General features: G+C 68.3%; 1 protein-coding gene across 1 annotated transcript; it reads right to left on the minus strand.

Annotated features, from left to right (window-relative positions):
• Positions 1-4,889: 4,889 nt before the first annotated feature.
• LOC144929689 (extracellular matrix protein 2-like) lies at positions 4,890-11,869 on the minus strand. Its single transcript, XM_078850080.1, has 9 exons — positions 11,628-11,869; positions 11,068-11,325; positions 9,655-9,876; positions 8,059-8,174; positions 7,645-7,777; positions 6,419-6,576; positions 5,900-6,039; positions 5,451-5,777; positions 4,890-5,061 (listed from the first exon to the last, which is right to left on the minus strand). Exons 1-9 carry the CDS (start codon positions 11,851-11,853, stop codon positions 4,890-4,892), a joined length of 1,752 nt encoding a protein of 583 aa, XP_078706206.1. The 5' UTR covers positions 11,854-11,869.
• Positions 11,870-14,156: the final 2,287 nt, after the last annotated feature.

The following is a 14,156-nucleotide window of genomic DNA, read 5'->3' on the forward strand; positions in this document are numbered from 1 at the left end:
GCCCCAGCGCTGTCTGCCTCGGACACACTGCCCCTGGCCCATTCCTGCAGATGGGGGCTCAGCAAATGCCCCCCCGAGCCACATCGAGCCAGGAGGAGCCCCTGGGATAATGCCCAGCTGCCCCCCCCCCACTAATCACAGGCACTTCCTGTTGTGGGGCGGCTGGAGGGCAGCTGTTGTGCTTGGCCGGCCCGGGGGCCGCTGGGGCTGGCCGCCGTGTTTATCTAACCCCGTCCTGCTGCAAATTGGAAGCAGGCAGGGCGCGGAGCGAGGCCAAGACGGGGCCGCACCCGGGGGCTGGCTGGGCAGCACCAGCGCCTGGCTCTGGGGTGGGGCGGGGGGCTGGTTACCTGGGGACCCCTCGCCTGGCGCGGAGAGGCAGCTGCCTCTGGGCTGGGGCGCAGGGGCTCTTGACCAGCCCCACAACAACATTTTAACCCCTCACCGTGGAGCTGCGCCTATACCTCCAGGCCGAACCCGGATAGGGGCCCCTGCCCGGCCTGCTGCCCCCCAGGGGGCAGATAAAGCCGAGCATGTCCCTGGCTGCAGGTGGGGCAGACAGAAAAGGGGCAGGGAGCCGTCTCCGTCTGCTTCGTGGTGCCTTGTGCCCTGGCACTCTTGAACGCCAGTTTGCCCAGAGATTGTAGGCATGGTGGCACCGGGCGAGGGGTCGCTGGTTAACCAGCCCCCTGCCCCACCCCAGAGCCCCATTCCCGAGTTGTAGGGAAAAGCCTGGCGCTGGGCAGGGACACACCCCCACGCCCACCCCTGCCAGCCTGGGAGAACAGCAGTGCTGGCCGGACAATCCCCCAGGCCAGGAAACTGAGTCCCGGTGCCGCATGCAGCCCCAGCAGCGAAGCCGGGCACGGAACCCAAGCGTCCGGGGGCCTGGCCCAGCCTGCAAACCCCTGTGACAAAGTGGGAATGTTCTTAATGTTCTCTCTGAATACTGGGTGAGTGCCTCAGTTTCCCAAGGCATTTCTCAAGTATCCAGGTGGGGGATATGACGAAGTGGGACTGTTCTTGATGTTTCCTCTAAATATTCTGGGGGTGCCTCAGTTTCCCCTAGGCAGTTCTTAAGTATTTAGGGGGTGGGTAAGAATGTATGATGGTTACAGAGCCCTAGAGGGCAGGTGTGTGCAGGGGTCTGGACACAGACAATGGCCGACACCCTGTTTCCTGGCCACTGATGGCCTGGGCCCTTCCCCCTGCCAGGTGAGAGCTAAAGGGTTGGAGAACAAAGGGATCCGGTGACCTCCTGTCCGGGAAAGGGACAAAGCCAGAGCAGGGGGGGCGGGAGAGAGTTTTTCAGTTTGGGGCTGGCTGGGACATGGAGTGAAGGGCAGACGTGGTTGTCTGGCTCACTGCCCCCCAGAATGGACCCGGCTGAGGGGTCTCGTTCTCTGCACCTACAAGCTCTGTGTTAGACCCTGTTCCTGTCGTCTAATAAACCTTCTGTTTCCCCGGCTGGCTGAGAGTCCCGTCTGGCTGCGGAGTTGGGGGGCAGGACCCTCTGGCCCCCCCAGGACCCCGCCTGAGTGGACTCGCTGTGGGAAGCGCCCGGAGGGGCAGAGGAGGCTGGAGGCTCCAGGGTCAGACCCAGGAAGGGGGAAGCCGGGGGAGCTGTGTGTCCTGCAGACAGGCTGCTCCCCGAGAGGAGACTCCCCCAGAGTCCGGCCCGGCTTCGTAGGGAGCAGGTCAGAGCATCGCCCGGGGACCCCGTGACAGGGAGATCAGGGGGGTGATGGTCGCAGAGCCCTGGGGGGGCAGCGTGATGGGGTCTGCACAGAGAATGGCCGACACCCCGTCCCCTGCAAGGTGTCGACTGAAGGGAACAAAGAGACCAGGTGGCTCCTGCCCCGGGAAAGGGACAAAGGCCGGAGGAGGGGTGGGAGGTTATAATAAACCTTCTGTTTTCACGTCTGACTGCGGAGTTGGGGGGCAGGGCCCTCTGGCCCCCCCAGGACCCTGCCCGGGGGACGCGCTGCAGGAAGTGCCCGGTGGGGCAGGGGAGGCTGGAGGCTCCGGGGCCGGACCCAGGACGGTGGAAGCTGGGGCAGCGTCTTGCCCTGGGGACAGTCGGCGCCGAGAGGGGAGGGTCCCCAGAGTCCTGCCCGGCTTCGCGGGGAGCAGGTCAGAGCACGGCCCGGGGACCCCGCGACACCCCCCTCGCCCACACTTGGCACAAGTCCACATGTCGAGCCTCGGCCACCGCGCCCGGTAGCTCCGTTTATCAGCCAAGGAGACAGGAGTCTGGTTACAGCAGCAGGGGCCCCTCCCGCCTTATTCCCAGCACGCTGCCCCCCAGCACTAGCGGGGCAGGCCTGGGGGGGTGCTCCAGGGCTGCAGAGAGACCCCCCCTTGCCTGAGTGACAGACAGACAGATGGGGGGTGGGAGGGATGAATGGGGGTGGAGAGGTGCAGGGAGGGACAGACAGCTGGACATAGGGGCATGGATGGGGCAGCAGACGCTCAGCCAGCTCACCGAGCATGGCCTTGTGGGGGCCCCCCAGCCCCAGGGTCCTGGCGCCCCTAGGCCTGGCCGTGCTGCGGGGCCGGCCCCAGGCTGCGACAGGCCCCGGGTCCCGACCCCCCTAGGCCTGGCCGCGTTGCAGGGGCGGCCCCAGGCTGCGACAGGCCCCGGGTCCCGACCCCCCTAGGCCTGGCCGCGCTGCGGGGACGACCCCAGGCTGCGACAGGCCCCGGGTCCCGACCCCCCTAGGCCTGGCCGCGCTGCGGGGACGACCCCAGGCTGCGACAGGCCCCGGGTCCCGGCCCCCCTAGGCCTGGCCGCGCTGCGGGGACGACCCCAGGCTGCGACAGGCCCCGGGTCCCGACCCCCCTAGGCCTGGCCGCGCTGCGGGGACGACCCCAGGCTGCGACAGGCTCCGGGTCCCGACCCCCCTAGGCCTGGCCGCGCTGCGGGGACAACCCCAGGCTGCGACAGGCCCCGGGTCCCGGCGCCCCTAGGCCTGGCCGCGCTGCGGGGCCGGCCCCAGGCTGCGACAGGCCCCGGGTCCCGACCCCCCTAGGCCTGGCCGCGCTGCGGGGCCGGCCCCAGGCTGCGACAGGCCCCGGGTCCCGACCCCCCTAGGCCTGGCCGCGCTGCGGGGACGACCCCAGGCTGCGACAGGCTCCGGGTCCCGACCCCCCCTAGGCCTGGCCGCGCTGCGGGGACGACCCCAGGCTAGGCCCCGGGTCCCGGCGCCCCTAGGCCTGGCCGCGCTGCGGGGCCGGCCCCAGGCTGCGACAGGCCCCGGGTCCCGACCCCCCTAGGCCTGGCCGCGCTGCGGGGCCGGCCCCAGGCTGCGACAGGCCCCGGGTCCCGACCCCCCTAGGCCTGGCCGCGCTGCGGGGCCGGCCCCAGGCTGCGACAGGCCCCGGGTCCCGGCGCCCCTAGGCCTGGCCGCGCTGCGGGGCCGGCCCCAGGCTGCGACAGGCCCCGGGTCCCGGCGCCCCTAGGCCTGGCCGCGCTGCGGGGACGACCCCAGGCTGCGACAGGCCCCGGGTCCCGACCCCCCTAGGCCTGGCCGCGCTGCGGGGCCGGCCCCAGGCTGCGACAGGCCCCGGGTCCCGACCCCCCTAGGCCTGGCCGCGCTGCGGGGCCGGCCCCAGGCTGCGACAGGCCCCGGGTCCCGGCGCCCCTAGGCCTGGCCGCGCTGCGGGGCCGGCCCCAGGCTGCGACAGGCCCCGGGTCCCGGCGCCCCTAGGCCTGGCCGCGCTGCGGGGCCGGCCCCAGGCTGCGACAGGCCCCGGGTCCCGGCCCCCCCTAGGCCTGGCCGCGCTGCGGGGCCGGCCCCAGGCTGCGACAGGCCCCGGGTCCCGACCCCCCTAGGCCTGGCCGCGCTCCGTGGCCGGCCCCAGGCTGCGACAGGCCCCCGGGTCCCGGCGCCCCTAGGCCTGGCCGCGCTGCGGGGCCGGCCCCAGGCTGCGACAGGCCCCGGGTCCCGGCGCCCCTAGGCCTGGCCGCGCTGCGGGGCCGGCCCCAGGCTGCGACAGGCCCCGGGTCCCGACCCCCCTAGGCCTGGCCGCGCTGCGGGGCCGGCCCCAGGCTGCGACAGGCCCCGGGTCCCGACCCCCCCTAGGCCTGGCCGCGCTGCGGGGCCGGCCCCAGGCTGCGACAGGCCCCGGGTCCCGACCCCCCTAGGCCTGGCCGCGCTGCGGGGCCGGCCCCAGGCTGCGACAGGCCCCGGGTCCCGACCCCCCTAGGCCTGGCCGCGCTGCGGGGGCCGGCCCCAGGCTGCGACAGGCCCCGGGTCCCGACCCCCCTAGGCCTGGCCGCGCTGCGGGGCCGGCCCCAGGCTGCGACAGGCCCCGGGTCCCGGCGCCCCTAGGCCTGGCCGCGCTGCGGGGCCGGCCCCAGGCTGCGACAGGCCCCGGGTCCCGGCGCCCCTAGGCCTGGCCGCGCTGCGGGGCCGGCCCCAGGCTGCGACAGGCCCCGGGTCCCGGCGCCCCTAGGCCTGGCCGCGCTGCGGGGCCGGCCCCAGGCTGCGACAGGCCCCGGGTCCCGACCCCCCTAGGCCTGGCCGCGCTGCGGGGCCGGCCCCAGGCTGCGACAGGCCCCGGGTCCCGGCGCCCCTAGGCCTGGCCGCGCTGCGGGGCCCGCCCCAGGCTGCGACAGGCCCCGGGTCCCGACCCCCCTAGGCCTGGCCGCGCTGCGGGGGCCGGCCCCAGGCTGCGACAGGCCCCGGGTCCCGGCGCCCCTAGGCCTGGCCGCGCTGCGGGGCCGGCCCCAGGCTGCGACAGGCCCCGGGTCCCGACCCCCCTAGGCCTGGCCGCGCTGCGGGGCCGGCCCCAGGCTGCGACAGGCCCCGGGTCCCGGCGCCCCTAGGCCTGGCCGCGCTGCGGGGCCGGCCCCAGGCTGCGACAGGCCCCGGGTCCCGACCCCCCTAGGCCTGGCCGCGCTGCGGGTGCAGCACCACGCTGTGGTAGGCCCGGATGCAGGAGAAGGCCGTGGGTGGGATGCGCCGCGGGTCGATCAGGTTCTGCTCCAGGCGCATGGAGACCAGGCTGGAGTCCTCGGCCACCCGCGTGTCGCACACCGAGTTCAGCGGGACCTGCCTGCGGGGGAAACGGGGTGAGTGGGGTGGGGGGGAAGCCCGGACGCCTGGGTTCTCTCCCCGGCTCTGGGGGCCCAGTGGGGGTGGGGGGGAAGCCCGGACGCCTGGGTTCTCTCCCCGGCTCTGGGGGCCCAGTGGGGTGGGGGGGAAGCCCGGACGCCTGGGTTCTCTCCCCGGCTCTGGGGGCCCAGTGGGGATGGTGGGAGCCCAGACGCCTGGGTTCTCTCCCTGGCTCTGCGGGCCGAGTGGGAAGCCCGGATGCCTGGGTTCTCTCCCTGGCTCTGGGGGCCCAGTGGGGATGGTGGGAGCCCGGACGCCTGGGTTCTCTCCCCGGCTCTGGGGGCCCAGTGGGGATGGTGGGAGCCCGGACGCCAGGGTTCCCTGCCCTACCTGATGAGGTTGTGGCTCAGCCGCAGGACCTGCAGCCCCTTGAGGCCCAGCAGCCCCCGGGGCACGGCCTGCAGCTGGTTGTGGTCCAGCAGCAGCTCGGCCAGGGACCGGCCCAGCCCGGCGAAGGAGGTGGCGTGGACGCCCTCGGCCCGCAGGCGGTTGTGGGACAGACGGAGGAACTCCAGCCCTGGGCGCAGGTGAGCGAAGACGTAGCCCGGGACGCGCTCGATGCGGTTGTGGTGCAGGGTCAGCTGGCGCAGCCGGCGCGGCAGGAAGGACGGCACGTGCACCAGCCGGTTGTAGGAGAGGTCCAGGGACTCCAGCTTCCTGCAGGGGTGGAGGGATGGGGTTGGGACGCCTGGGTCCTCTCCCTGGCTCTGGGAGGGGAGCGGGGGCTGGTGGGTTAGACCCAGGACACCTGGGTTCTCCGGCACCGCAGGGTGACTCACGGCAGGTCAATCCAGGCCCGCGGCGCAATCCGATCCTCCTGGAGCTTGTTGTTGCTCAGAACCAGGACGCTGAGGTTCAGGGTCTTGTTGAGCAGCCCCTCCCGCACCTCCTCTATGTGATTGGAGTCAAGATGCAGCTCCTGGGGAAAGCCTGAGATTATAGCCCCCCACAGAGATCCCTTCCCCTTAACTCTGCCCATCAGAAACCCCCAGCACCTTCGCCTTAACTCTGCCCGCCAGAAACCCCCAGCACCTTCACCTTAACTCTCCCCCACAGTGACCTCCAGCACCTTCATCTTAACTCTGCCCCTCAGAAACCCCCTGCAGTTTCACCTTTACTCTGCCTCAAAGAGGTCCAACAAGTACCTTAAATCCACCCCAGAGAGACCCCATCCAGTCATCTTAACACTCCCCATAGACACTCTAACACCTTGACTTTAACTCTGCCCCAGAGAGCCCCCCCAGCACTTGAAGGCTGCCCCATGGAGACACGGGCTGGGGCGGGGGGCCGGGGCTGACCTGCAGGGAGGGGGGCAGGCCCGAGGGGATGGCCCGGAACCGGTTCCGATCCAGCCGCAGATAGATGAGGCTGCGCAAAGGTTTGAAGGAGGTTGGGATCACGTTCCCGTCATGCAACTCGTCCCCTTCCAGCTCCAGGGTCAACAGCTTATAGAGCCCTGCCAAGAGATGGGGGGCCTCGGGGTAAACCCCCAGAACACCCCTGCCCGAACTGGGGGAAAACCCAGGAGTCCTGGCCCCCCGTCCCCCTGCTCTGACCACCAGACCCCGCTCCCCTCTCAGACCCGCGGAGAGAACCCAGGAGCCCTGGTGTGACAAAGTGGGACTGTTCTTAATGTTTTCTCTGAATCCTGTAGGGGTGCCTCAGTTTCCCCTAGGCATTTTGTAAGTCTCTAGGGGGTGGGATAAGGCAGGGGGTGTAATTGTTGCAGAGCAAAGGGCCAGGGTCCATAAATGGCGACACTCTGTCTCCTGGCCACTGGTGGCCTGGGCCCTTCCCCCTGCCAGGTGAGAGCTAAAGGGCTGGAGAACAAAGGGATCCGGTGACCTCCTGGCCCGGGAAAGGAACAAAGCCCAGAGGAGGAGGGGCTGGAGGGAGTTTCAGTTTGGGGCTGGCTGGGACATGGAGTGAAGGGCAGACGGGGTGTCTGGCTCACTGCCCCCCAAAATGGACCCAGCTGAGGGGTCCGGTTCTCTGCACCTACAAGCTCTGTGTTAGACCCTGTTCCTGTCGTCTAATAAACCTTCTGTTTTACTGGTGGCTGAGAGTCCCGTCTGACTGCGGAGTTGGGGGGCAGGACCCTCTGGCCCCCCCAGGACCCCGCCTGAGCAGACTCGCTGGGGGAAGCGCCCGGAGGGGCAGAGGAGGCTGGAGGCTCCGGGGTCAGACCCAGGAAGGGGGAAGCCGGGTGAGCTGTGTGTCCTGCAGACAGGCTGCTCCCCAAGAGGAGACTCCCCCAGAGTCCTGCCCGGCTTCGTGGGGAGCAGGTCAGAGCATCGCCTGGGGACCCCGTGACACCTGGCTCCCCGCCCAGCCGCTCTGACCACCAGACCCCACTCCCATCCCAGAACGGGGGAGAGAACCCAGGCGTCCTGGCCCCCGCCCCTTGCTCTAACCCACCAGCCCTGCTCCCCTCCCGGAGCTGCGGAGAGAACCCAGGAATTAGCTCATTACCAGGCGAGGGGTCCCCAGATGACCAGCCCCTGCCCCCAGGGGCTTGTCTCACCTCGAAAGCTGTCACTCTGCAGGCTCTCGAGCCCATTGTCGTTCACTTTTAGCTCCAGCAGGGACGGGGGCAGGGACGGGATCCTCGTGAGCCGGTTCCCATCTAGATTCAGCCGCTTCAACTTGGTCAGGTTCTGGGGGGGGAGAAACTGCATGGGGAGGGTCTGGTGGTCAGAGCAGGGGGTGCTGGGAGCCAGGACTCCTGGGTTCTCTCCCCGGCTCTGGGAGGGGAGTGGGGTCTGGTGGTTAGAGCAGAGGGGGCAGGGAGCCAGGACTCCTGGGTTCTCTCCCTGGCTCTGGGAGGGGAGGGGTCTGGTGGTTAGAGCCAGGGGAGCCTGGGAGCCACCTGGGTTCTCTTCCCAGGGTACTCTATGGGTGAGAACCCATCGGGAGTGGCAGGGCTGGGTTCACCCACCTGGAAGGCCTTGGGGTGCAGGCCCCCGGAGTCCAGCTGGTTCTTGCTGAGATCCACCCACTCCAGGTTGGGGAGCCCCGCAAAGACCCCGCGCGGCAGCCGGGAGATCTCGTTGTCTGGGGGATGCGAACAGGCAATTAGCACCTTTCCTGGCTGGCTTCTTGCTTGGCCCCGGAGCTGGGGGGTGTCTGGGGATGGAGCCCGGATCCCGTGGCCAGGCAGGAGTGTTGTAATCATCGGGCCTGACCCCCATCCGGCAGGCCAGAGATCGGCCTCCCGTGAGCCCTAGCACACGTCAGCTGGAGACCCGCCTGCACCCCTCGAGGAACTGGCCAAGGTGAATGTGCCTCACTGCTAAAAATGGACCCCTCATCCCCGGCCCCAGCCCTGGCCCTGGCCCCTCATCCCCAGCCCTTCGTCTCCAGCCCTGGGGGACGGATGGACGGGTTCATGGGGGGGTGATGGATGGTTGGACGGACGGACGGGGCACGTGGCTGGGGACAGATGGACAGGTTCATGGGAGGGTGATGGATGGATGGATGGATGGACGGATGGGGGACATGGCTGGGGACAGACAGATGGGTTCTTGGGAGGGTGATGGTGTGATGAAGTGGGACTGTTCTTAATGTTTTCTCTGAATATTGTGGGGGTGCCTCAGTTTCCCCTAGGCAGTTCTTAAGTCTCTAGGGGGTGGAGTAAGGGGGAAGGATCGTTACAGAGCCCTAGAGGGCAGGTGTGTGCAGGGATTTGGACACAGCTAATGGCCGACACCCTGTTTCCTGGCCACTTGATGGCCTGGGCCCTTCCCCCTGCCAGGTGACAGCTAAAGGGTTGGAGAACAAAGGGATCTGGTGACCTCCTGGCTCGGAAAGGGACAAAGCCTGGGGGGGGGGCGCAGGAGGGTGAGTCAGTTTGGGGCTGGCTGGGACATGGAGTGAAGGGCAGACGGGGTGTCTGGCTCACTGCCCCCCAGAATGGACCCGACTGAGGGGTCCTGTTCTCTGCACCTACAAGCTCTGTGTTAGACCATGTTTCTGTTGTCCAATAAACTTTCTGTTTCCCCGGCTGGCTGAGAGTCACGTGTGACTGCGGAGTTGGGGGGCAGGACCCTCTGGCCCCCCCAGGACCCCGCCTGGGCAGACTGGCTGCAGGAAGCGCCCGGAGGGGCAGAGGAGGCTGGAGGCTCCGGGGTCAGACCCAGGAAGGGGGAAGCCGGGGGAGCTGTGTGTCCTGCAGACAGGCTGCTCCCCGAGAGGAGACTCCCCCAGAGTCCTGCCCGGCTTCGTGGGGAGCAGTTCCTGAGCATTGCCTGGGGACTCTGTGACAGATGGATGGATGGACGGATCAGGGACGTGGCTGGAGACAGATGGACGGGTTCCGGGGGGGGGTGATGGGTGGACGGACGGATAGGGGACATGGGGTGATGGATGGAAGGGGGATGTGGCTGGGGATGAATGGAGGGGGGACAGATATGGGTGGGGGGATGGAGGGAGGGGCGGTATGAGTGTACAGTGGATGGACTGGCTCTGCCCCCCATACCCGGCTGCTCCCCCACTGCCCGGCCGCCCAGTCCCCCCCCGGCCGCGGTGTTCTCACCTGCCAGGTAAAGCATTTTTAGCCCGGCGTCGCTCAGTGCCGGCACCTGCTTCATGTGGACGTTTCCGCAGGCGATGGCCGAGTCGGAGAGGAGGCAGGCGGTGGGCAGCGAGGGCATGATGGGTCCCCCCTCGGGCCGCGCGCCCGGCCGTGCTCTGCCCGCCTCCAGCCGGGTGGCATTGCTCCGCTGGGGGGGTGGCCCCTTCCCCAGCACCTGGTGCCCTGCGGAGCAAGGCAGAGGGTCATCCATGGGGAAGGGACCCCTGAGAGGGGGGCACCCTAGGGGACAGGATCGCCGGAGAGGGGGCACCCTGGGCAGAGCTGATTTTTGGGGTTCTGGCACTTCCAAAAAGCGTTTTTAAAATATCGTTTTGGCCCAAATCCAAAAACGGGGGGGAACGTCGGCAAATGGTGAAACGCCAGACTGGGCGAGGGGGGACGGCTGAGGTCCATGCGTCAGGCGGGGGGCCGGACTGGCCCCTGGCGAAGGAAATTCTGGCTTCTGGAAGGAAGAGAGAAGGCGGGTGCGAGGGACCGGGCCAGGAGCTGCTTCCCAGCTATTTACCTGGCGTCTTCGGCCACGCCACGTGGCTGGCGCGCGTTTGAACCGTTATAAAGCTTCTGCTTATCTGCCCCCCGTTGCCTGGCACCCCCCTTTTCTCCCCACAAAAGCTGAAATCGATAAAGGTGCAGAAGAACCAGCAGCGAGCTCCGAAGGATAAAGCAGGACAAAGCCGCCCAGGCCCGGCTCGCTGACTTTCTCTTCGTTTTCATCCATTTGAATGATCTCCATTGTGCAAACTGATGAGGGCAGGGCGGGGGTGTCACAATCCCGTGTCGAGACCCCCCGCGTCGTCTCGCTTTGCCTGGCTGGCCAGTTCCACGCTCAGCGTTGCTGGTTTACGTCTCCCCTCAGTGGTCACCAACACACACCAGACCCTTCCCGGCCTGGCTCCGGGACACCGGCCCACGGGCCCCACTCGGCAAACCCGCGCTCTCCCCCCGGCAAGCTGGCACCACCGCTACACCGGGGGCCGGCCAGAAGTTACACCAGGCGTTCTGGGGGGTTGCAAGCCACCCCCTTGTAACACGAACGCAGGAGCCGCACTGAGGGTGGACACCAGCGGGGCCGGGGCCGGGGCCGAGGGGGGCAGTGGTTAGCGGGCTCAGCCCGCCAGCAGCTCCGGTTCTCTCTCCCACTCGAACGGCGCCAGCCAGCAGCGGGGGGGTTTGAACCCGGGTCGCCCACACCCCAGCCGAGAGCCCTAAGTGCCAGGCAGGAGATGGCTGCGGGCGGCCTGGGCCTGCTGGGCGAGGGGCACTGGGGTAGTGAGAGCCCACAGCAGGGGACGTTCTGGGTAGTAGGGACCAGATCCCCCCCAGATGCCGGCCTCCCTCCCCGCTTCCCCCCACCTTTCCCAGCTCTCCTGGAGACCCCGGTGTCCTGGGCTGTGCCAACACTGTGTCTGCTGTTCCTGGCAGTGGCGGGGGGCTCCGACCTAGCCTTGGCACCCGGTGCCTTCCCAGCAGCTCTGGGGGGCCCCGTCTCCTCGCCAGGCAGGGACCCCCTCCGGGTCCCCAGGACCTCGGCCCCGTCCTGCCGCGCCTCCTGGGCCGCTTTCCCTCGCTCGGGCACCCCGCGGCGTCCCTCTGCCTTCCTCCGGCTGGGGCCTGGAGAGGGGAGGGGGTCAGCGAGGGAGGGGGAACAGAGGTGGCTGCGGGGGGTGTTGAGCCCTTCAGGCCTCCCCTCGCTCCAAGGGGTGAGATACAGAATAGGGCAGGGACAGCTGCCTGCCCCCCTCCAACCCTTCCCATCCGCCTGCCCCCTCCCCGTCCTCCTGCCCCCCTCCGTCCCTCCCCATCCGCCTGCCCCCCATCCCCACTCCTGCCACACACCCTCTTCTATCCCTCCATCTACCCCCACCCCTTCTCTCTGCTTCCCTAACCCCCCATCTACCCACCCTCAGACTCACCCTCCGTGGGGCTCAGTTGTGGGGCTGGATCCTGGGCACTCAGCTGCTCTGGGGAGCCGCCTATGAGGGCTGGGTCCTTGGTGAGGGGAGCAGATGGGGAGCTATGGTTTTTGGGGCCCAGAGCAGATGGGGGGCTCAGCACCTTGGAGGGCATCTTGGGGGCCCCCCTCCTGGCACCCTCGAGCTGAACCCACAGGAAGAGGGCCAGCAACAGCACCAGTTTCATGGCTGCAGCCAGCCAACTCCCCTGCCAGCAGCCGACTGCCGGATGGCCCAGCCCGGGGGCCCGCCCCCCATGCTCCCCCCTTGGCCACACACCTTAGCCCATAAACAAACCCCCCCCCCAAGCCGGATCCCCCCACGCCCCACTGCTGGTGTAAATCGGCCTTGACTCCTCCCCAGGCCCAGCTGCCATGGGCGCTGCAGGCTGGCAGGGATCTGGCCCCGGAGAGACAGGGCCCTTTTGTCCAGGGCCCGGGGAGCCTGGAACCGGCCCTCTAGCCTTGGCCAGGCCCAGGGGAATTGGGATGAATGGGCCCTCTGTCTGTCCGCACACAGCCAGCAACTGTCAGGGAACGGGCCCTGGGCCGCAGGGAGCCCCCTGTACACACTGGTCCCCCCTGGGGCCGGGCCAGGAACAGATCCCTGGCTGGGGTGAGCCGGCATTGACCCCGCATCGGCTAGGCCAGAAATGCCAGAGGGGGAAAGTGACAGCCAGAGGCCCCCACGTGGTTACAGACCACCCCGTTCTCTGACCCCCAAGAACTCCCAGAGCCAGGGCAGAACCCAGGAGTCCTGGCTCCCAGCCCGCTGCTGGCTCTAACCCACTAGGCCCCAGTCCCCTCCCATGCCTGGGGAGAGAACCCAGGCGTCCTGCAGGTGGAGCAGACACACTGGGCCCCTTGCGTTTACAGCAGGATTTCTGCTTTCAGGAGCAAAGTGCCATTAAAGTGACCGACAGACACTGCTGGGGGCTGCCGCAAGCCTGAGCCACCCGCCGCAAAGGGGGGAAGCTGCCCACAGCTGAGATGCAGCCACCTCTGGGGTGGGGCAGGGGCTCGGTTATAGGGGGACACCTTGCCCAGTGCTAAGACATGGCCCCAGCAGGGTGGGCACGGGGGCTGGTTATAGGGGGATGTCACGGGCTCCCAGGTCGTGCCCACTCTTGGCCCATGCGGTCCCTGGGGGGAACCCCCATCAGTGCAAGAGCCCTTCTCGGGGGTCCAGCCCCCCGCCTCCTGGAACCGCACCGCTCTGAGCCTTAGCATGTCTGTCTCTGCCGTGGGTCCCTCAAGGAGACCCCCGGGTCCTCCACTCCCAGAGGGAATAATGCCCCCACCCAGCTCCCCACCCCTAGAGGGAATAAGGCCCCTCCCGAGCTCCCCACGCCCAGAGAGAATAATGCCCCCCTGTTCTCTAGACTGGAGTGACACTCAGCCGCCATAAAGCAGCAGGGTTTATTGAGGGTCTGAACCCAGCATAGGAAACTCTCTGGGCCTCAGGCCTGGCCCGCCTCAGCCCAGCACATCCCAGTCTCCCCTGCATCCAGCTGGGCTCTGCCTGAACCCTCTCTCCAGCCCAGAGCCCCCCGGCTTCCCCGCTGGGCATCTGATCTCACCGGCCCCAAGCCCCCCCTCTGTCCATTGTCGCCTGGTAAACAGGGTTGCCTGGGCCCCTTCTGGCTGGACCGGTCACCGGGGTCCTCTCTCCGCAGCCCATTGTCCCCCCACTGGCCAGACCCAACTGGGACTCCCAAGCTGGGGCTGCCGATCCCCAGTCGCTGGGGTCTCCACTCTCCAGGCCATTGGCCGGGGTCCCACGTTCCCTCACTGGCCCTGTGTCCCCACAAACCCACTCTCTGACCCCCTTGTTAAACCCGTAACACCCAGGGAAACTGAGTCCCACCCCCTCTGCATGCAAACCACTGATAAAACCAAGAGAACCCCCCACTTTGTCACAGGGGACCCCATGCCTGACACTGGGACCGGCCTCTCCAGCTGGCATCACTTATACAGGGACTCCTTGCCTGGCACAGAGACATGGCCCCTCTGTCTGGGGCTGGTTATAGGGGCCCCTTGCCTGATGACAGGATAGCCCCCCAGTCTGGTTCTAGGGGGCCCACACCTGATGCTGGGATGTAGCCCCCCCAGCTGGGCTGGTTACAGGGGCCCCTGGCAGGAGGCTGGGGCAGGCCAGCTGGTGAGCAGTTGGACGTTATGTAAGGAAGTGCAGCCAGTGAGATCCAGCTGAATAGTGATCTCCGCTCCCCCCCGCCCCCCCCCGGGGTTGGTGGTTAGAGTGGGGGGAGGGGTGCTCACAGTACTCCTGGGTTCTCTCCCCAGCTCTGGGGCCTAGGGAGCTAGAGCAGAAAGCGGGCTGGGAGCCAGGATTCCGGGTCATAGCCGCTGTGTAACCTTGGGGGAAGTCACACCCCCTGTGCCTCAGTTTCCCTGCTCACCCTTACAATCCCAATGCAGGGGCTGCAGAGGGCCAGGTCAAGGGGAGCTGCGCAGCACCCACCCCTATAGA

Source organism: Lepidochelys kempii, chromosome 23 (genome assembly GCF_965140285.1).
Source record: "Lepidochelys kempii isolate rLepKem1 chromosome 23, rLepKem1.hap1, whole genome shotgun sequence".
Lineage (NCBI taxonomy): Eukaryota > Metazoa > Chordata > Testudines > Cheloniidae > Lepidochelys > Lepidochelys kempii.

Excerpts from the sequence above, each read along its gene's own strand:
- LOC144929689 (XM_078850080.1), bottom strand. The coding sequence starts at position 11,853 with ATGAAACTGGTGCTGTTGCTGGCCCTCTTCCTGTGGGTTCAGCTCGAG. Across the intron at positions 8,175-9,654 it reads AAAAATGCTTTACCTGGCAG|ACAACGAGATCTCCCGGCTG; the intron begins GTGAGAACACCG and ends CGCATCCCCCAG. Across the intron at positions 7,778-8,058 it reads TGCACCCCAAGGCCTTCCAG|AACCTGACCAAGTTGAAGCG; the intron begins GTGGGTGAACCC and ends CTCCCCCCCCAG.